Source organism: Melospiza melodia, chromosome 9 (genome assembly GCF_035770615.1).
Source record: "Melospiza melodia melodia isolate bMelMel2 chromosome 9, bMelMel2.pri, whole genome shotgun sequence".
Taxonomy (NCBI): domain Eukaryota; kingdom Metazoa; phylum Chordata; class Aves; order Passeriformes; family Passerellidae; genus Melospiza; species Melospiza melodia.
The window spans coordinates 35,171,381-35,193,750 of NC_086202.1; the positions used below are offsets into that span (position 1 = coordinate 35,171,381).

A 22,370-nucleotide genomic window follows, 5' to 3' on the forward strand; every position below is an offset into this window, starting at 1 on the left:
ACACAGAGTGTTTTAGAGAATCACATCTCAATTTTGTTTGAGACTAGCAGAGCAAAACATGGTTTCATCTGTAGGCTCAGGATTTGCTGCTCAGTGTAATTTTTACCACATGACAGGGAAGGATGCATTTTGTAAGTGGATTCTTCTGTTTGTTTCTCATGCAACTTCATGATGGAATGGCAATACCCTCAATTTATTTATTAAGTTTTTAATAGAATGCAAACCATTTTCTGGATGGTTTCTTACACCAAGCAATCCTGGATAAGCATTGCTTGGTGTAAGAAAACAGATTAATGAAATCTTAAGAGCTTTTTACACACAGATCCTAAACACAGAAAGAAAATCTTTTCTAAAAAAGCACTCTAATGTCACTACTATAATAAAGAGCATATTTTACCCTATTTTTTCATCTTTTAAAAGACCCAGAGCACAGGCACAGTTGATGAAGCATGTATTTTCACCTGAAAAAGGAGAATATCCTGTCAACTTTTCAAATTATTGTTGCATCATTCTAAATATTTGCTTTGTATAAAATGAAATGTCAACGAAGTATAAACAACTTTAATGAAACCAACAGCAAACTTTTATTAGTTCAAACATTACAAAAAGTTAGGGAGCAGTTTAAAAGAGTGAAAATGCCCACATTTAACAAGTTTGTCTGCAACTGTATGCACACAGCTACTTGACATTGAACCAAGAGAAAACAAATGCTAATGATTCTGAAGAACCAAAAAAATTGATGCTTCTACCAGCAGCCTTGCAAAGAAACTTCTCAGCCTCTTTGGTGCAGAATATGAGGTAGCATAAAGAAACTAACAGAGATGTCTCAAGTAAAAGGTGTTTTCTGTTGTTTATATGCCATCATCTTTAAAAACTACAACCTGAGCATGTAAGCTTCTTACTCAGTGAGCTGCAAGTCTAGCTTTGTTTCCTTTTTGTTTTGAAGGCTACAGATCAGATGAACTGAAAACAAGAGTTCTATCATGAAGCATTTCACTTCAGATTGATCTGCTGAGCACATACAGGGGATGAAATGAATCAGCACCACATTTCTCCCTGAGGTGTGCAAAATCAAGAGATTAGAAATGTCATCAAGGGATCTTCACATGGGAGATTAATTACATTATGTATATAAATATAAAAGACTTCAGCATTTTTAAAAGCAGGAGTAGACTTCAAAGGACAATGTGAGGTTTTGAAGAAGAGGAAGAAGTTTTTTTGTTGGTTTTTTTTTCCAAACAGCACAACACAGCACCTTAATTAGGAATTCTGGCAAATGGAATTATTGTACGTAAACGACATCTTCAAGTTTTTAAAACCAAATTGAGCCCAGAATACTGACTCAGTACAACACTGGTTTACACTCCCTTCCTCTTCAAGTGCTTCCCCAGTCCCTTCTGCAGGTAACTGCTCATCAAGGGGAGAGAACACAGCAATATCCAGCAGGAAGGAACAGAGTGCTTCATATACTGGTTTGTCACCAGTAAGCTGAGTGCTTTACTGCTGTAACCATCAGCTTTTTCAAGAAATGTCTGTTACCCTGCTGAAAGGAAACTTCCAAATGAGTGAATGCTTCCTGTTTGGGCTGCCTGCAGGCTGAGGAGTGCACATCAGCACTGACACCCCAATTCCCAGCTATTTACATTAAACAGCAGCAGAAAAGTGTTGCAGTGTGAAGATACAAAGTCCTGCAGAACTTTCCATCTTCCCACTCATAAGATGTTACACTTGTGGATACTTTCGTGAGCCCCGACTGGAAGATTCAAGATGTAGCAAGTTAAGGAAGCATTTTATCAACCCTTGGCTTTCACAAAACCTGTTTGAATATGCATGGGTGTTTGCAAAGAAAGCAGCTAACAAGGTTCTTTCCTGTTTAAACAGGAGATGGAAACAGCAATAGCTAAAGCTTATTCAGTACAATGCCACAGAGAAAGAAAAAATTACAAAGTCATCTGAAAGTGACACTGTTTTCCTTTCCACCAAGATTATTCATGAAGCAGATGTGTTGAGTGGAAGAAAGCAATCACACTGATGTTAAGATGCCAAGAAACTCAAAATGATCACAGGAAAAAATGCAAAAGCATTAAAAATTAAAAATTCAGGCCTCGAAATCACAAAATTATGGCCAAGTTGACTTGCAAGTCAGCACTGACTTTTTCTGCTGTTGAAGACAAAGAAGGTCTAAACCCATCCACTAGCTTGATCTCAAGTGCATTTCTGGCAAATCTAACCAGCACATTTTGTGTGCTGCCAATCCCTGTTAAAAGTACAACCTAACTAATCAAAGATCTTCCCATTCTCCCCTCAAACCTCAGCGAGTCGATCCCAGCTTTCCCCTTTCCCAAAGCAGCATGGAGCAAAAGGATATCATTGCCTGGGACTGCAAGTGGCAGAGGAGCTTCTCCAGGGGAGGATAGCAGCTCAGGGAGGGAACACAGCCCACCATGACCAGCTTGTGCTTGGCTCTGGTGATGGCCACGTTCAGGCGGCGCCAGTCCTTCAGCAGGGAGCCCAGCTGCAAAGGAAACGCCACTTGCTTTTATCTTCCCTATTAAACCATAAGTAGGAAAAACTTATGGACATGAACCACTCATCTTCAAAATGCATCTGAACCACTGAAACTGACTGGAACATGTCAGGAGCCAGGACATCCCTCTGGCTGTGCTGAGCAGCCCAGACCCTGCCAGGGGGCTCACAGACCCTGGCACAGAGTCCAGAATGCCCCTGTGGGTTTGATTGTGACCCATGGAGCAAATTACCAACCTTAGATGAAGATCTGCAGGCCATGACAAATTAAGTAGAATGACAGTGAATTTATCACAAGGTGAAAAAGTAGATTTTGGGGTTTTTAGAATGGGGGTTCAGGAGGCAAGATGGAGGGATTTGGGTGTGTCCAGTCTTCTTCTTCTTGGTCTCCATCTCCTGCTGTGATGTTGGCACTTTTAGATTGGTTTAGAGTAGAAGTTCACTGACTAACATGGGTGATAGGTATTGGAAAGTGATTGTAAACATTGCACACGTAGTTTTTAGTATAAAGACATAACACCACCCCAGGGCAGGCAGAGTGCCTGGACTGTCTTGGTGAGCAGATCTTAGCAGGACAGGAGAAAGAATTTTATAGATAAGGAACAATAAACAACCTTGAGACCAAGAAATGAAGAGCCCTGACTCCTTCTTCAAGTGCCAGGCTGGGAAAAGAGACTTTCTAACTTTTCTTGGGGTCACTGTGACCAGCAGAGATCCCAACAGGAACAAAGTTAAAATGACCAACTTACATTTTCATCAATGCTGTTCCTAACAAAGGACACAATTATGATACTTTTGTCTCTTCCTTGGTACTTGTCAACTGTGTTCACTTCCACTCTGTTCTCCTTCCATTTTGCCATCAAGTCAGTGATTGTTTTTAACTGATGTCTGTAGGGTGAGATGATGCCAATGTCTGAGGGCTTACAGCCAGCCTGAATGAAGGAGAAAGCAGAGAAAAAATCTGTCACTGCAGTTGGCTTGGGAAACTCGGTACGGTCAGAAAGATTCTTCTAATTAATTTTTTTTATTGGCAGTGCCACAAGGTATTGTATCAAAATTAAAGGAACTCTAAGTGTAACAAATATTAACTAAAGGAAATAGAAAAATGAGGATTTCAAGGATATCTGTCTTTATGCCAAGTTAAGACAAAGCTTGGGAACTTGGAGTAACTCATGTTTTCTTTCTTCTTTAGACTGCTAGGTGAACACTTGGAGCTCCTGCTCTGTATTTCTGGATGAAAGAAGGAACGAAAGCAAATCCTCTCTCCTCCCTCATCTCTTAAAAGAATTTAGCATCCAGCTTTTGTTTTTTGCATGTCAGATCCAAGCAGGCAAGGACAGGGAAGGGAATGCAAACATCAGGCTCCCCACTACACTGACATGAAACCAACCTTCAATTTATCCTGAAGATTATCCCCCAACACATACAGCCACCACTACTAAAGCAAAGTAAAAATATTAAAGTCTCCCTCCAAACCAGGTAATAAAGTAAAAGATACCTTAATAAATAAGGATGTGAGGAAAAGCACTATTTTAGCTTCTGTCACATTGCTTATGCCACCTTTTTCTGCATGTTCTGGTGCTGGGACCTTTGAAAATACAAACAGAAAACAATGATTTTGCTGTCTGTAATGGGGTACTGTGTTCTGTCCCTAACTCACTGAGTCGTATGTGGATTTATACTGATGGTATGAAATAAAGAAATAAAGTTAAATGCTAAATTTTACTAAACAGAAGAGTCTGCACTGTGAATTAACTTCAGAATACTGCACTTGCAACACAAATTGGAACAATCCCCAAAATAAGTTTCTAACACTAGCTTGTCACCTTAAGAAATTGCCAGACTTAATCCTCTGACTTTACAGTTCAGCACTACACATCACAAATCAAAAAACCCAAAAATGGACATTTTCCTGCTGATAAGGCAAGAGAGCTAATGATATTCTACATGGGACTTCTGCTTTAACACTCTCCATACAGCATTATTTACAGTGAATTTTCTTCATTCCATGGCAGAAAGGATAATTTTTTTACATGTTTGAAAGCCAACATTTACACCTACAGCAAGAACTATCCAAAATGGTAATATAAATTGTAGTATAAACTCCCAACCTTTAAATATTCACTGAATTTACAATTTCTTAACTATTACCTGCCATTTCTATGTCATGTATGAATGAGGCCGACAAGCTCAGGATGTAAACTCCTGTCACTGTGTGTCACAGTTTGGTAATTTTTTCTCTTGGCTTGACTCCTGCCTTCTCTGGAGTTGAAGTAGCACCAATAGCAATGAAAGTGTGTTTGGAAGCCTCCAAACCCCCTGAAGAGCACTGTTTAACTGCACAGTTAATTTCTGACCACACTTGCATTAGTGCAGCTAAAAACAACACAAAAATAATTTCAGGAAAGAAGTTCTAAAAGCTGTGTCATGCTTTTGATAACACATGCTTACATTTCTATTTCTCCTGTTCCCATAGGACACCAGCAGAACCACCAACAAAAACAACTTGGGCCTAGAAATTCTCAGAGATTTGCCCTAAATCAAGGATGTCATTTTTCAAACCACCAAGCTGTCAGAGAAGTGCAGACTGACACAGGGGCTGGCAGAATAGAAATAAATAGATTTCCCACTGCTGTCACAAACTTGTTGCATTGTTAAGCAGAAAACAATAGAGGCTTTTTCTTCTTTTTTTTAAAAAGCCAGCATAATAAATGCAAGCTTCCTGGTGGTGTCATGGTGTTTTTTCCTCTTCCTTCTCTCTCTGTTTGTATCCCTCCCTCTCAAGTCTACTTCATAAGCATTTCTTGGTTACACCATAAACAATACAGGGAGGAAAACCCTACTATGAAGTCAAAGGAAATAAAAGCTGGTTCTGTTTGTTGTCATGTTCAGTGAGGTTTTTCATTTCTCCCTCCATGACTGCCACAACACATGCAGTTCTGACAGGAAGTCCAAAGGGAGAAATGGCATTACAGCCTCGTGTTTTATCAAATCTAGAATATTTTGGAAATAAAAATTCTCCTCCTGGCTCTATGAAGAGGACAGCTGTCTTACACTTGAGATGGGCTTTCTAGGGAAAAAAAATGTACCAGAAGCTCTACTTTTTCATTAGCAATTTGCTATAATTACTAGAAGAACAGTGGTTCAGCCAGATTCCCATTAACAGGCCTCTTCCCTGGGACCAACTGTCTGCCTTGCTGGGAAAGGAACTGCAGCTGTCGAGGCATTCCTGGAAAATGTCTCTGTTTGGTTTAGACATTTTTAGAAATTTCTGTAAGCCATCAAAGTAAACACTGCTTGTTTTTAGGTCATTGAAGAGATTCTATCAAACTGCTGGAAAAAAACTTGAATCCTGTACAATGTCAGAGAGCATAGAAACACTGGTGAGTTCTGACCAGGGTCAGCATAAAAGATCATAAAAGCTGATAATTATATCAAAATTATATTATATTATTGGCAAAACACAGTATTAATAGGAATCAACACAAAACCTGTTAAGGAGGAAGAAAGACTCAAATCATAATCCAATCACCAAGTACAGTGACAAGTACTGGAGACCACAAACAGGTACTAATTTATTCATCTTTTTCCCCACGTGTTTAAACTCTTCTTCATTTTTCCTGCATTTCAGTTTCTTTGCAGAATTTTTATCTGCACTAGCATTTTATTTCCCAGCAGAATTCTGGGTCTTCATGAAAGGACCTAAAGCAATTTATCCATCCCTTACACTTCAATGTACAGAATGTCTGCATTACAGCATGGAGAATTGCAGTTTTTGCTGCCACTGGCTCACAGCTTTGCCACACTGACCCTCAGCCAATGGAAACAAGAACACCCGGTATGGCTGCACACCTTGAATAGGAAGACCTAAGTTCAAAGTCCATTTAATATTTTCTGCAATAGTATCTAAATTCAAGTTTTCAGCTGTTCTCAGGTGTGACATTTCCAGCAGCAGCTGTACCACCCTGCCCAGCTCTGCCAGCAAAGCCAAGGATGTTTTTGTGTGCTGCACACTTCACATGATGCTGCAAGAACACTTCCTGAAGTTCCCTGTTTTACCCCACCTAAGCTGAATGAAGTTTTACATGCTGAAAGAACACAATTAACTTTACCTTCTCTGTGTTCAGAAAACACACAGCTGTGTCTGGATCAAGGACTTCTTTCAGCCATGACTTAGAAGCATCCCCAAGGTCCAGTTTCAATTTCTTTAGGTTGGGCAAGTTAACAGTGGCATTTGACACCTTCTCTGAGCCACATTCCAGTTTGCCTTCATAGACCAGCATGTTACTCAATGACATAATCTTACTAAAGATTTAAAAAACAAGAAAAGGCATAAAAATCTCACCATTTCGCTCCCACATCAACAACACATTTCAAAAAGTAAATGTTGAAAGTACCTATTCATCCTGTATTGCACAGTTAATTGGACAACAGCATTTTGGTTTTGTTCCAGCCTTTTAAATAGGCTTTCACTCATGCCAAGATCTCTGTTATAACACAAAGACAAAAATCAAAATGTGTCAATCAGAACACTGCAAGAGCCTTCCCTGAAACTGTGACTAGGAACTGTCCAGCAGCATTCTCTCTTACCTTGCTTCTGCATTCAGCACAAGAGGAGGCAGCTGCTGATGATCCCCCACCAGCACAAACCTTTTGGAGCAGAACAGTGGGCCCAGGCAGATGAGCTGGCTGATTTGGGAAGCTTCATCAACAATGCAGAAGTCAAATTGCTTCTGAGCAAAGATGGGGTGATTCACTCCCATGCAAGAGGTTGCTACCACTGGCTGAAAATGGAGACACATTCAAGGATAAGGTACATTTTATATCCTTTAGCACTGTATTCTCCATATCAAAAGAAAAACTAATTCTCATTAAACTGAACTAAACTGTAAAATCACAGAAATCAAAGTATTTAGCCTTGAAATCAGATCAGCATCACTTAGATATATGCTGGCCTGATATGTTCTTGTATCAATTGCAAATGACAAACAAAACCAGCTTTGGAGCAGACTGTAACCTACAACTTGTTCCTATCATGTGTTCAGAGTGATGCCAGGTTCTATTCATGGGCAATTCATGGAGGGTGCTGAAATGACTACAGTGAAAAATCAGGTGGTTTGGGTTTTTCTTCAATACTGAGGAAAAGATAAAACAACAACAGCAGCACAGTTCTTCTGTGCTGTGTTTCCACTGCAACCCAAAATGACCAAAATAAGAAATGCCGAGTCATTCCCCTTTTGACTTCAGTCATTCCCCAGCAATACTTATCAATAAAAAGCAAATGGCAGCTTTTGTGAAGTTGGCATTTACTGCAACTCCCATCAAACTTTATTCTTTCAGTGAATTTAATTTAAAGCTGCCACTGACTCGTGTGACCCAGCCGCCATTATGGTTAGCATTGACATTCACACAGACAGCACTCGTATTTCAATCAGAAATAAGGCTTTGGCCAGGTGAGCTCCACAGCATTCCTCTTCCTCTCCCCATCTGCTGATTGTACTGAGGGCACAAGGAGCACCAGTGGGAGCGAGGAGGCACAATGTAAAGAATGTAAAGAATGCTAAAGGAGGCTGCAGCAGCCCATTCACAAAACCTCAGATAGAAGCACTGGAGTCTTTGGGCCTTATTACTTACAATGCTGAGTTACTTTGTGTGGACATAAACAAAGCTTCTCAACTTGCAGACTTAATGTAGGTCATTAGTGGCTATAAAGAAATTGAAACAATGCAGAGGTTGAGTATCTCTTTCAGCTCAGATTTCTTACAGCAGTACACACATTTGGGATGGGGTCCTTCTCTGGAGCATCCAAACAAAATACTAATGTAAGTATCTTTAATAATTTGAAGGGCTAGCAAAAAAAAATTTTTCTCACCTGACTATTATAGACCTCTTCCAAATCTGTTACAGACTTAATTGATCTGGACCTGCAGATTTCTTCTTCTGTATATTTCTGAATGTCTGGGTGAACCTTCTGAGCTCGGCCCAAGCGCAAGAAACCAACTTTGAATTTGGCCAACTTCAGCAGGACATTGTCCACAGCTGTGTGTGTAAAACTGGTCAGGAGGACACTAAAGCCACAAGCAGAAAGAATTCTCACCTATTGAGCAGCAAAGGGAAAGAAAAGGAGAAGCTGTTAAGGAGAAGCAGAAAAGGATTCATCTGCAAGAATCAACAATCCCAGGTTTGCTAAGGTGGAAAACACAAGGGGTTTTGGAGGGAGGCAATAATAAACAGGACCTGGTCTGTACCAGTCTCCCTGGCCAGATGTGCCAGCTGACATTGTGGGCAGCAGTCCTGAGGGCTCCCATGGCCAGCAGCCTCACAGGGCTGCTCACACAGAGCCCAACCTGGATGTGCACTCCCAAGGAACTGCACTCTAAGATCCCCAGGGTAAGCAGCAGCCAAGCAGCCTGTTCCCACAGCACTGCTCCCATGGCAATGCAGCCACTGGAGGGCAGTGATCTGGAGACAGCAGCAGCCATGCAGCCTGTTCCAGCCTGTTCCCACAGTGCTGCTCCCATGGCAATGCAGCCACTGGAGGGCAGTGAGCTGGAGACAGCAGCAGCCATGCAGCCTGTTCCAGCCTGTTCCCACAGCACTGCTCCCATGGCAATGCAGCCACTGGAGGGCAGTGAGCTGGAGACAGCAGCAGCCATGCAGCCTGTTCCAGCCTGTTCCCACAGCACTGCTCCCATGGCAATGCAGCCACTGGAGGCTCAGGCAGTGGGCTGATCTGGAGACAGCAGCAGCCATGCAGCCTGTTCCAGCATGTTCCTACAGTGCTGCTCTCCATGGCAATGCAGCCACTGGAGGGCAGTGGGCTGATCTGGAGACAGCAGCAGCCATGCAGCCTGTTCCAGCCTGTTCCCACAGCACTGCTCCCATGGCAATGCAGCCACTGGAGGGCAATGGGCTGATCTGAAGACAGCAGCAGCTCTCCAGCCTCCTCCTTCCACGAGCTGATGGCAAATGGAAGCAGAGAATCACTGCTCTTCCATGAAAACCTCCCTCAGCCTGAGTGCAGCCTGCTCCCAGAGCTCTCTCTGGGGAGAAGAGCAGCAGCAGCTAGAGGAGATGGTGGCAGAGTGCACATGGATGCAGCCCCACAGCTTCACACAATCCACAGAGGCTGCTCAAGCCAGTACTACTGGCTACTTCCTCTTTTGAGCTATAACTCAGGATTTGAACACTTGCTGATATCTGGAGCCAAAGAATTTTAACACTAAAGCATCACAGAAATGATTAAACATCACACTTCACTCTCCTCCCTCCCACGTACATTCCTACACAAGCAATTGACCATCCTACTCCACAAAGTCCAATTTTAGTTCTACCAAATATAGGTTAAGCAAAAAGAAGTGTGTTTTCTTCCTTGAAATTATACATATACAGTCAGATTAATTCATGACACTACACAGCTGGTTTAATTCTACCCTCTAAATCTCACAAAAAAATTAAAACTCCAAGGTACATGATCTTACTAGAGCACATATTGTAGTTGTTTTTCCTGTTCCAGGCATGCCCACAATAAGTGTGTAGTCCTTTGAAAGCAGCACTTGCTTCATTGCCTGTTTCTGAGGCTTATTTAGACCTTTCAGAAGAAAAAGCAAAATTAAATTACTCCACTTCATCATAATTGTAATCATAACTAAAGTCACAGCAAAATTGTAATTTCCTCCTTCACTAAAGCCCTTAATAGAGGCAAGAACTGAGCAAAGTGAAGGCATGACATTAAACATAATACACAAGATAAGTAGTAAAAGGTCCTAGAAATAAGTCACTGGAGACATTTTTATTTTTAGACCTTTTGTGGCTTTTTTTTCTAATATCTTAATTGACCACCTCCACATATTGTGTCTGGGCACTTGTGTTTGATCATACCACTTTCACACCAAGCACACAGCTCACAGCAAGGGCTGATGAGCTGCACATGCAGCAGAATGTTGTTTGGAATAAACATCACAGCAGAGCTGGTTTGCCCCAGCCTGATGCAAACAATTTCAGCTACCTGGACTAAGCAAAGCTCAGGCAAAGTAAGACTTCAAACTGAGTTTTTATAAAAAATTCGGTTTACTCTAAGACAATTCAGTTAAATTTAGGTTTTCACAGGCAGATCTGTCAGAGCACAAGGAAATATTTCCACCAAATACAAGATGCTGCCTCATACCTAAACAAGTTTTGTTTTTAAATCAATGCCCCAAAGCATGACACTGTGTTGACACTTGTCAACAGCTTAGGAAGAGTGATTGATTACACAAGTAAATATTTCCCAAAGCCCATCTCCTTCCTCTCCCTCCATCCCAAGAGCTGTCTCTGTCCCCTCCTCCTGCAAAGGTTACAGAGGGAATCACAGGGCCCTCTGTCTGCAACTGCACACTGCAGCCTCTAGCAACAGTAAAATAAAGTTGTGAACAAGGATCTGATCAGGTCTCCCTGTGATTAAATGAGTCTTCAGCTAGTTGGAAGACACGCAAGGTAAGAACTTGGTTTTAATTTTTAAGCTGAGAACTATCACAGGACCCGAAAGTAGGGAAAACTCCTTACATTTATAGCATGATAAACACTTTGGCTGTAGAAACACGCTACTAAGCAGAGCATTTTGGGGAAAGTAATTTTGTACCTTTTAAAATATTTGCAACAGTTTCCTTTGCTTCAGGAGGAAGGACAGAGCTCAAGTGCTGAATAAAACATGGTTTCTGGAAATCAATGATCAGGTTGCGGAGCCTTTCACTGTGGATTAAAAAAAAAGCCAAAACTGAGCTCAAATAAGAGTTACCAGTTGAGAAACTTCATCTGAAAATATTGAAAGAGTGAAATTAAGTTGATTTTTCGTACCTGACTGGGCAATCTTTCATCAATTTAGAAAGATTTTTAAAAGGGACTCCTGTACCAACATCTCCTTCATCATGATCCAACCTGAATACAGTGTTCTTGGGGAGGTTGGACAAATTCCTGAAGGATGACAAGAACATGGATGAAATAATTTTGTTTACCAGCTGTATGCAGATTAAAGACTTATTGCTACATGTTAAATGATATCTTCCAGAGATCCCAGAATGAAGCAACAGCTGATTGAAATACACTATTAACTGATCTAAAGAAAGCATGATCCCAGTGATGGATTATAAAACATAAGCCCAATTTAAAGACAATATAGACTGAACAATGAAAGTTACTATTAACACAGTAATCACTGTATCCATATAGATTCTTGCTAGAGATGCAAGGAAATGGAGTTATAATGTGCTTTTATTCAAACAACCTGGTTAAATAGACAGACAGGCATACACAGCAGGTACTGACAGTTTCAATCAAGACAAGAGAATTTCTGAAGGGTAATACTGCAAAGCCACTGGTGCCTTGTGAAGGCTGGCCTGAAACAGAGACTAGATGGAGCTAAAGAATAAAGCAGGGATTTATTAAAAGGATCTCCTGAATGGCTCCACCCTGGGCAGCACGAGAGCCCAGCCAGGGCTGCACCCAAGGTGAACCAAAATGGTCCCAAAATGAACCAAAATGGTCACAAAATGGACACCTGGTCAAGGGGTCTCTCATCAGTTCTGCTCCATTTGCACATTGCAGTTCATTGTCCCATTCCAGCTTCAGCCCATGCAGTCCCACCCTGCTTGTTTTTCTCTTTTCAGTCCAGTTGTTTGTGCTCTTGGGCTGAGATGTGGATCATTTGTCCTTGGTCCCCAGCTAGAGAAAGAATTGTTTTGTCTGCCTACTTTGTGCAGAGAGCTCATCATCCCCTAATATGAAGCCCAGACCCACACACTAAAGCAGCACAGAATGTGAAAAATATAAAAGCTAAACCTGAGGCATCACCAGCAGGAAGAGTCAGGACATGTCACAGCTTTTTGGACACCTAGCAGCACCCTTCCTCAAGCCAGTGCCAGAGTGTTTGCAAACAGAGACTTTTCTTTTTATCCTATTACCTGCCCAACAAACAGGAGACTTTTGTTCCACTGGCTTCTCTAACATAGCCAGTAGCCAAACCAAGCAAACCCTTTTCCTCTCCACTCACAACCACTCGATCACCAACCAACAGGTTTGTCCCAGGTATGGCACCGTTTCTACGCTGGAAAAAATGCAGATACTGTCCCTCAGAAACTTCATGGACTTCATCAACTCTGACCATGTTTCCAACACAATCTCCAGCCTTCTCTCTGAAGGTATTAAAGCAGAAAGATTTTAATAGTAAGATCCTCTCTGTAAGAGAACTATTAAGAATAAAACCCCACAAATTAAAAAACCATACCACCCACAAGCAACCATCAAAACCAAAATACAAAACAAACAAAAGAAGGAAGGAAGCATCATTGGCATGAGTTTGGAAATTAAACCTTACCTTTCCAAAGAAGGTGTCATCCATATATTTTTGTATCCCTTTTTATGCTCTCCACTTTGCAGCTCCAAGGTCAACATCAGATACCAGAGGCTGAAATACTCCAGGTGGGAGGGTTTCAGGTGCTGGGTCTCTCTGTCAATGACAGGCACCAAAGCAGCAGGAAAGGCCACACTGGGCATCTTCTGCTCCACGGCCCTGGGGACAGAACCAGCCACATAAAGGCTCAGCCTGATCCTTTCTCACCTGCAAGCCCAGCTGTACACAGCAACAATCCAAATACCCACTGCAACATACCAGACAGATCAATTTATCATTACTTGAATGAAGTAGAACCTGCATCCTTTGTTCAGATGCATAACCTTGTATGGGTAACTTCACATCATCTCTATCATTTTGAAGGGCAGTAAGTTAATCAAAGACCAAATAAAGGCATTTCAAAGATAGTAACATATACGTTTACAGAATTCACCTTTTACTCCTTTTATTGTAACTACTGTATACTATTTTGATATTTAGCTAAGCAAGGGAGATTTAATACTTGTTTCAAAATTAAATATCAATAGACATAATACCAAATCATACATTAAAAACACGACCAGAGAAAAGCTTCTTCAGAAGTAAATAGCTCTCCAGCTATATCCTGCTGCTGCAACAACTGAGTGTCAGAAGCAGGATTTCACAGAAGCATTTCAGGGATACCCACAAAGCTCCCTCAACACACACCTTGACCCCTCTAATTTTAAAAACAATCAGGCATTCTATTTCCACAAGACCACCCCCAAGGCTCTCCTTTCCTAACAAAGCTCATTTGATCTCTTCTACATACAATTCTGGTTGGTCTTTGTGCAGTATAGAGACTAAAACTTGTAACTTATTGAAACAATTCAGTAAGTTTGTGTGAAATTTTATGGAATATTTGCTCACTACTTCTGTTGACCAGGAGATGCAATAACGCTTCAGCAGAGTAGTATCAAGGTATTACTTGTGTCATAACCTACAGGGAAACAATCCTCTACAGAGTGAAGCTGAAAAAGTGCTTCTCCAGCCAGAACTCAGGCCCAGAGATGGCCTCTCGCAGGGAGCTGCAAGAATATAGCTTTTTAAACAGACCTGGTATTGGTATTTTGTATTTTGTTGAGACTTATCTCAGATTTTGTCTTGTAAAAAGTGTACCTGAGCAAACATATTAAGTCTCTGTGAGATCAGGAGCTGAACCATAAAAGTTGTAGAGAAATCTGTGGAAGATTCTTTTGGGGTGGAAAAGTCTCCGGTATACACAAAACTGTCAACCACAAAAATGAAATTATAATATCAAAAGATAAAATTATTCAATCTCATTTAAAAACATTAGTCAGACTTTTTTTTTTTACCTGCTGTACAGAAAGCAGTTGTGCATCTGTGAACAGTATTTACATGTTTGACTGTCATCAATCACAGGAGGCAAAGCAGCAAGCTGTGAATTCTGCCTTCCCACATCAGGTTTATAGGTACTGTGTGTTAAGTAGAAGGCCACATGATTTCTCAACTTCATTAATTCTGTCAAGAAAAGGATAAACTTAGCTGATGGTTTTGCTTGTAACAATTTCTACCTCAAAAGTAATTAGCTATCAACTTTTTAGTCAACTAAGAACTGATTATTCACAAAGTCCTTGCACTGTATTAATAAAACAACTGAATTTTTAACATAAATGTTAGTAATGAGTGAAGTAAACTCTTAGTAATGAGTGAAGTATCTCCAAGTGTTGTAACAAGTGAAGCATCCCCAAGTACAGCTATTTTCATAAGAGTAAACTTTACAGTTCTAAAGACAGATTTTAGTGATATTTAAGAGAATGGGGGTCTCCAGAGAAGGGGAGCAGCTTTACCTCTCCGGTCCATGCGAGCTGCAGACACAGGATACATCGTTCCAGTTTTCAGATAAAGAAGAAATCCAGCTTCAGGATCTGCCCTCCGCTCTAAGCTCAGCAATGTGTACAGAATAACCTGCAAACATGACACATAAATACATATTTACAATACACATCATTCCAGTAGAGTTGTTGTGGTTCACCCCCAAGCACCACACAGCTGCTCACCCACCTCCCCACCTCTGCTGAGGGTTCAGATAAACACAGTTTACAAAGGAAAAGAAAAGCCACACATGCAAGCAAAGCAAAACAAGGAATTCATTCACAGCTTCCCGTGGTAGGGCAGGTGCTCAACTTCCCCCAGGAGAGCAGGGCCCATCACATGGAATGGTGCCTTGGGAAGGCAAAACTGCATCACTGCAAACCCTGCAGTGTCCCCACCCTTCCCCCTCCTTTCCCCCACCCCAGGCAGTGAGTGTGCTGAGCAGCTGCACGGCCTGGGACACCCCTTTGATCCTGGGGTCCCCTGTCCTGCCTGTGTCCCCTCACTTCCATCACCCCCAGGAAAGGCCTCGGCTCTGTGTGAGCCCTGCCCAGCCCCAGCAGCAACATCCCAGTGCTATCAAACTGTGCTCAGCACAAACCCAAAACACAGCCCACACTTATCTCCTGTGAGCAAAACCATTGCTAACCCGGTCAAAACCAGCACAGCATTAAAACCAAAACACTTTCTAAACTGTATTTAGTTCTTCCACAATTTATATGGCTAAACAGCCATTATTATTACAAGTCTTCCAGAAGCTGAAAGTAGTAAGAACTTCACCAAGGATTTAAATTAAAAGGCATCTTTAAAACCTTATATCAAGGCTACCACCTCTCTAAATCAGGCCAGCTATATAGAAATATGTATAACTAGTTCCTGAAACAGTTTGCTTCAACCTCATATTTGAATGTAGTAAGAAGAGAATGGAGAACAGACATTTCAGGATAAAAAACCCATAAGTGTGCTTGCAGGTGGTAAATGTATACACTTCCTACTACTAAGTTCACTTGAATTTTATACCAGCAGCTTTGGGCACGCCAGGGTGAGCCATCCATGAATTTAGATTGTAACACATACAAAGTGTTTCATACTCATAAGAGAAAACAGGTCACCTAACAAAAAAGCACACAGAGCCCTGACAGTGAAATGGGCCACGTGGTGCCTGTACCTGACTCCTGTGCTCGATGGAGTTGGATTCCTTGCCAGACTTGAGCTCCAAAGGCATTACCCGAGACTGCACTCCAGCCTGGCAGTGGATTTTCACCCTGGCTGTAACATCAATCTTGCCCTTCAGCCCAAACCTGGGAGACCAGATGTTCTCTTCAATGTCCAGGATATCTACAACCTCTATCTTAGAAGATACATCTTCTGTTTTCCCACCATTTGACCTAGGAAGAAAATAAGGCCAGAAGTTAACAATTTCCCTTAATTATTAATATTTAGACATTAAAATGTGTAGCAACTAAATACATAATATTTCTGCATTACAAATGCCCTTTAGGCACTAACTTGAGAAATAAAATGCATCAAGTCTCACTCAAAGTAATCTTCCCATTAATAGAGGAAGCAACATATCAGAAACTAACTTCAGTTGTTTTGCTATTCACCTAAATTTTAAAGTTAAAATGAGACTTTAAACTGTTTTTAATAAGTTTTTGGTCTTTTCTCAATAACCACATTCTGTCATACACTTGACAGTAGCACACAGGTTTTGCTCAGACCTGCCATTTCACTGAAACTTTAACACTCTATAGTTAAAATTGACAGCAAGAAGCCACGGACAAGAAGAGCTCAGCAGCATTTGAGTAAAGTCACCATTTCACCAAAGAAATCTTTTATTAGTCAAGAACTCCATTTCATTAATAGTTTCACATTCTGATTTGCAGTCTTGCTCATACCTACAGTAACTCCTACTTTGCTCAGCAGCTCAAATATCCTTGCTCCTCTGCTCACTAAAAGCTCTGGTTTGTACCATGCTGCTCACAAGGATTTAAAGATTTTGAAGTCAGTTCCCCCTCAGGCTTCATGTCCTGCCCAGTACTCACAAAGGCAGCTGAACAAGCAGCACAAGGGCAGCTCTAAAACCAGTGGGGCCATGAATTAGCTCCAAATCACCCAACAGATGTGCATAAGGAGTTCCAAAAATTTCAAGTGAACTAAACAAGATATACAACATAGAAGGGTTTAAAATTTAATTCTGGCTTCTTACAGTTTTAGTTGCATTTTGTTTTGGTTTGCTGGATTGTGCATGAAGTCTTCTGCCCACTTAAAAAACGATGGCAAATATTCTTCTATTTCTTGCATTATTTGTGCTTGTTTCACATTTAAGAGATACCTAAAAACAAAAAAGACATGCACATGAAGGAAACAAAGTATTAAATCTGCTGTGGTCTAAAGAGATTTGCCTGGAGTAGCAACAAGATCATTGGAAGTAACTGTCAAGTTCTTATAAATATCCATAAACTGTAGATGACAACAGTTACATAGAGGTTCAACTCAATTCATGAAACTATGAACTGAACGTCTACACCAGAACATCCATTTCTGGTGAAACCTTTGAAACAACAGGTACAGCACAGTGAGAGCATCAGTGTGGCAGATGCGATGAAACAGAATTAGCAGTCTGACTGCAGGAAAGGAGTACCAGACTCATGCATTGAAATATGGCTATTCCTACAATTCATGCAAGGTTGAATAAAAAATTAAAAGACCATTTGCTTTTAGTCTGGAAATCCTCATCTGCTCCTTACATGCATTTTGGCAGAACATGACACAGAATGTAATTGTGTGGCATTAGACAATTCAGTGCTGGCAACCACTGGAAATAATGTCATTATTCTACAGCAACAGAGTGGATTTTGCACAAAAAGGTTCATAGGAGTGCAAATGACCACAGGCAGCAGCCTTATGCAATTTATTTTTCAGTCCCAATAGACAGTAGCCTACATATGCAAAAAGGAATTGCAAATAAAGTTTCATGGAGGCCCAGAGGGACATGAAGGCATTTCAGCAGCCACAATTCAGAATATTGTCTTCATAACAGAACTAAGAGTTATAAATCTTGCCACTACAACTTTAACTTGTGACTCAACAGATAGTGATATTGCCCAACATACAATTTAAAAGTCTATATATAATGATTTTTAATTTACATGAGTAGAATTGCGTTTTAATCCAGCCTGCAGTAAAATGTTAAAACTAACAGCCATTCATCTTGCACTTTCTGAGGGAAATATTAAGCATTGCCTAGCATTTCTATTAGCTCTGCTGAGAAAACAAGTTAAAGGTCTTCTAACAACTGAGACTTTAACTAACCTGATAAGGATATAAAATTAACAGAAATTCAATTTTGGTCAGTCACAAGGTTCCAGGTTCATTGCTGAGGATCATAATTAACTATTTGTCCCACTCAAAACAGCTTTGGGAGGTGCCTGGAAATCTAAAATGTTACAGACACAGACACTGCAACCTGCTTGGACTAAAAGTAAAAAAGACCCCTGCCACATACAGTTACTCCAAAAGAGTAGTTCAGATATACAGAAGTAGCTCAGCAGGGAAGGCAAATAAAATTAAGCTATCAAATGGGGAATTATCTTACTAAAAGATCCCTAATTTCCATTAAGCAAAGTCATTTGGCAGAACACTCTCCTGATACCAGTGCTACACTTTTTAAAGTACAACTGAAATTGCTACTTCAAAGTGTTCCTGCCCTGTCTTCCACACATAAAAGGCAGCTGCAATGCTACTTACATTTCCTTGAGGTACTTCTGTCCATACACAATTTTATTTGCTAGCTCTTGCACCTTTTCTGGTGCCAGGTCATTGGTGACTGACTGCTGGAAGATGTCATGAAGAATTGTCCCAACGAGCATTTGGGGCGAGCCTGGTTCAGAGCCCTGCAACAGAAGGGATGGCACCGTGGCTGAAGGTCTGTGCCCATTTCATGCCAACTCCTCTGGCAAATTCCTGCATTTGCTTTGCTGCACATCACAGCCTGCACTTATTTAGCTACAAGATCACGACAGCTCTTACCTCACTAGTGATTATCTGGCCCAACCAGCCTGAACTGAAGGGGTCTCACCTATTGCCCTATCCCAACCCTGACAGTGTCAGGATACAATCCTTTGTGACCGGCAGGCAAGAAACAAAAGCACAGATTCAAATAAAACTGTCAGAAAGTTCTGCCTGCACGCGTTTCCCAGTGCAAATACATTCCTTTGCAATCTTACACAGATTTCTGGCATGAAGCAGTTTCCTGCCTGCTACCAGCTCACAGAAAATATCCCACGTGTCACCAGGATGGCTCAGAAGCCACTAGCAGGGCTGGGCTCTGGAGACTCACAAGAACTGAAAGTGGTAGTGAACAACCTTGACAGGAGTCACTACCAAACACTGTGGTATTATGGATCTCTCACAGATTTCTCTCACAACAGGGGGATGGTGCTATCCCAGTCAGGACACTGTGCATTGTCCCAGCAATTATTTTATCCCCCTTACTCCTCTAATAAAGGGTTGAAAACCATTTCATGGTCTTAATTTCCTGTACTTCATTTTCTTGTTCCAGTCACAGGTTCCCAGCCAGGCTGTTTACCACTCCATTAAAATCCCCTTATTAATTTGGATTCGTATTCCTATCATGTCTGGAAGTTTTCATCAGCTCAGACTGGCAGCTGTTGCTGCTCTGTTTATCAGCAAGGACACTACCACAAATATCTCTCATATATCAGCAAGGATAATACCACTTCTCCTCTTTCCAAGATCCAGCAGCTGGATTCAGACTCCAGAGTTAGCCCACACCAATCATTCACTGAATTAGCCACATTTTTCACAAGCTATTAACTTGGACAAGTGTGGTTATATTTTCACATTGATGGCAGGAGGCATATCCCTCACAAAGGATTCATATCCACAAAAAATGCGGCAAGAGATTATCAAAAAAACTATCAGAATTACAAGTGGAAAGACCATTTATTTAGCCCAGTAGCTGCATTAAAGAGTATCGCATTATTTCAGGTGCAATTCTCAAAAAGACAAGAGAAGCTCAACCAGAGGCAGTTTCCACCCCAAACGATTCTGTGTTGTAAACATCATGAATTGCTAATAATGCCATTTCCAAGAGGCAGGTGTGTCACTGAGCTGAGGCAGCAGGGCCAGGGGAGCAGGAGCTGGCAGGCAGGGTGGAAGGAGCACTCACCCTGAAGCGTTCGCTCAGCACTGCCCTCCTCATGCAGCGGATGCTGCTGGAGATGGCGGTGCCCGAGAGCAGCAGGTCTGGGTACAGCACCAGGTACCCACTCTGGGCACCGACCACCCACGTGCCACAGCTGCACTCCCCTTCCAAGTGAACAATGTCCCCTGGAACCACGGGGACAGACTCCCTGCAAGGGAACACACCCCACAGTCAGTGCTTGCGAATGACAGACACAATGTAGCAGAAATAACACACCCACAGAGCAGATTCAACCTTCTTTCTGGGCTGGATTCTTTTCAGGAGTTGACCTAAAGAAGTCCTGAGAGTGAAAAAAGGCATTTTTACAATGACAAAACTGCAAGGTAGCAGTGCTCACTCAGCACACATTACCTGAGATCAGGTCCCTCAAGATTATACCCATTATGCTAGCACACTGATAATATTACATTAAACAAAGATTCCTTCAGGATCCCCTATCTCTTTTAAGGCCGTAAAATTCAACTCACAGACAACACAAACAAAATCCAGTATTTCATTCTCTTTTCAAACATCTGTGTGGATTACCAGCCATTCCTAAGGATGCACAGCTCTGTACTTTCCAGTGAGGGGGAGGCTGTAATTGTCAGGTGCTTCTCAGGGTCACTTCCATTCCTCTGGATCACGCTGACCTCCAGCACACGGTATCTGTTGTTCAGCCCATTCCTCAGGATCGCATCAGGCGCGTCAGCCACTTTCATCTGAAAACTGAAATTACAAACTAATTACAAAGAAAACAGCCAACCTACATGCAAAAAGAGGGAAAGCTTCAAATATAAACCAAATTTTACTCCCCTTCAATTTTTATAAGTATTTTGTTTGGTTTCTTTTTTTGCTTTTTTGTTGTTTTTTTTTTTTTTTTTTTTTTTTTTTAGTTCTGTACGGGTAGAGCGTGGGAAATCTCTATAAATATAAGCAACTTGCTATTTGTTACAGTTAGCGCTTCATTTTTGTGTCCACATATCCATAAGCACCAGTAAACTAATTATAACTGTACTGCAAACCCTGTGCTTGGGAGAAAGTTTGTGTCTCACAGCCCCGTCCCGCCGGCCCTCACAGCCCCATCCCGCCCGCCCTCACAGCACATCCCGCCGGCCCTCACAGCCCCGTCCCGCCGGCCCTCACAGCCCATCCCGCGGGCCCTCACAGCCCCGTCCCGCGGGCCCTCACAGCCCCGTCCCGCCGGCCCTCACAGCCCCGTCCCGCCGGTCCTCACAGCCCCGTCCCGCCGGTCCTCACAGCCCCATCCCGCCGGCCCTCACAGCCCCGTCCCGCCGGCCCTCACAGCCCCGTCCCGCCGGCCCTCACAGCCCCGTCCCGCCGGCCCTCACAGCCCTCAGGAACTCCATCTCGCTGGCCCTCGCCTCCCCGCGCCCAGAGCCGGGAGCGGTTCTCAAGTTCAAACCCCCCGCGCTCCCGGCCGTCTCCGCCCAGCTGCGGCTCCCCGCGCTCGGCCGCTACCTCTCGGCCATGGGCAGCTCCCGTGCGGAGCTCAGCTCAGTTCGGCTCGGCTCGGCCCGGCCCGGCTCGGCTCCCTAAGCCCCGCGCCCCGGCAGCGTTGCCGCGCGCTCCGCCAGCCCCGCCCAGGGCGCCCAGCGCAGCCAATGGGAGGCGGCGGAGGGGGCGGTCCCCGCGCGCGGGCTGAAGGCGCGAACCGGCGCGCGGCTCCTCGCGCCGCGGCCCCGGGAGGGGCGGGGCCCGCGCCGTGAGGGGGCGCGAGGGGCGCTGAGGGCCGGCGCCGCTGAGGGCCGGGGGCGCAGCCGTGCCCGCCGGTAATTCCCACTTTGTCAGGGGCTGTCCCGCCCCCGGCCCCACCTCTGTTACCGGTGCGGTGATACGGGGTAATATTAGACGTGCCTTCCGCTCCCAGTTCGCTTATGGGCCGCTCTGAGCCCGAGAGTCCAACCCTTCCCCTCAGAAAGATGTGTGGCCGCTGGCGTTCTGACATGGTGCTGCAGTTTCAGATACACAGATCTCACTCTGCTGCAGAAAGGACAGCTTTGGCCCATGGTCAGACATCCCAACAGAAGGATCGAGTTCACACTGATGAATTTTAAAAGGTGAGAACATGCTTAAGTTAGGCCTTTACAGTTTTATTTGGGATAGTCCTGAAATATATGCAATAAACTACATTAATGCTGCTTCCCATTGCAACATTATTCTCTAAGAGAAGCTTAATTATAATTTTATAGTTGCTTGTTGATATAATTAAGTGCAGTCATAATGTGGTGTGACATTGAAATTACGTAAATGCATTGAACACTTGCTAAACCTTTGTGCTGTAGCCTCTTTCATGCTGCCTATACATCTCCCATACACCAGAAAATAAATATTTCAGCAAAATAGGTTTATGAAGTACAAAATAGGCTTTAAATA

At 42.6% G+C, this 22,370-nt stretch overlaps 1 protein-coding gene across 1 annotated transcript; it reads right to left on the minus strand.

The window, feature by feature from the left end:
• Nucleotides 1–619: 619 nt before the first annotated feature.
• DNA2 (DNA replication helicase/nuclease 2) lies at nucleotides 620–21,942 on the minus strand. Its single transcript, XM_063164276.1, has 23 exons — nucleotides 21,819–21,942; nucleotides 21,557–21,735; nucleotides 21,326–21,455; nucleotides 20,523–20,715; nucleotides 19,962–20,145; nucleotides 18,518–18,663; nucleotides 16,977–17,102; nucleotides 15,936–16,155; nucleotides 14,743–14,860; nucleotides 14,248–14,413; nucleotides 12,878–13,072; nucleotides 12,465–12,695; nucleotides 11,362–11,478; nucleotides 11,147–11,256; nucleotides 10,008–10,117; nucleotides 8,399–8,623; nucleotides 7,117–7,310; nucleotides 6,924–7,013; nucleotides 6,639–6,831; nucleotides 4,025–4,114; nucleotides 3,276–3,458; nucleotides 2,369–2,515; nucleotides 620–1,769 (listed from the first exon to the last, which is right to left on the minus strand). Exons 1-23 carry the CDS (start codon nucleotides 21,940–21,942, stop codon nucleotides 1,713–1,715), a joined length of 3,528 nt encoding a protein of 1,175 aa, XP_063020346.1. The 3' UTR covers nucleotides 620–1,712.
• Between the last annotated feature and the right edge of the window lie 428 nt (nucleotides 21,943–22,370).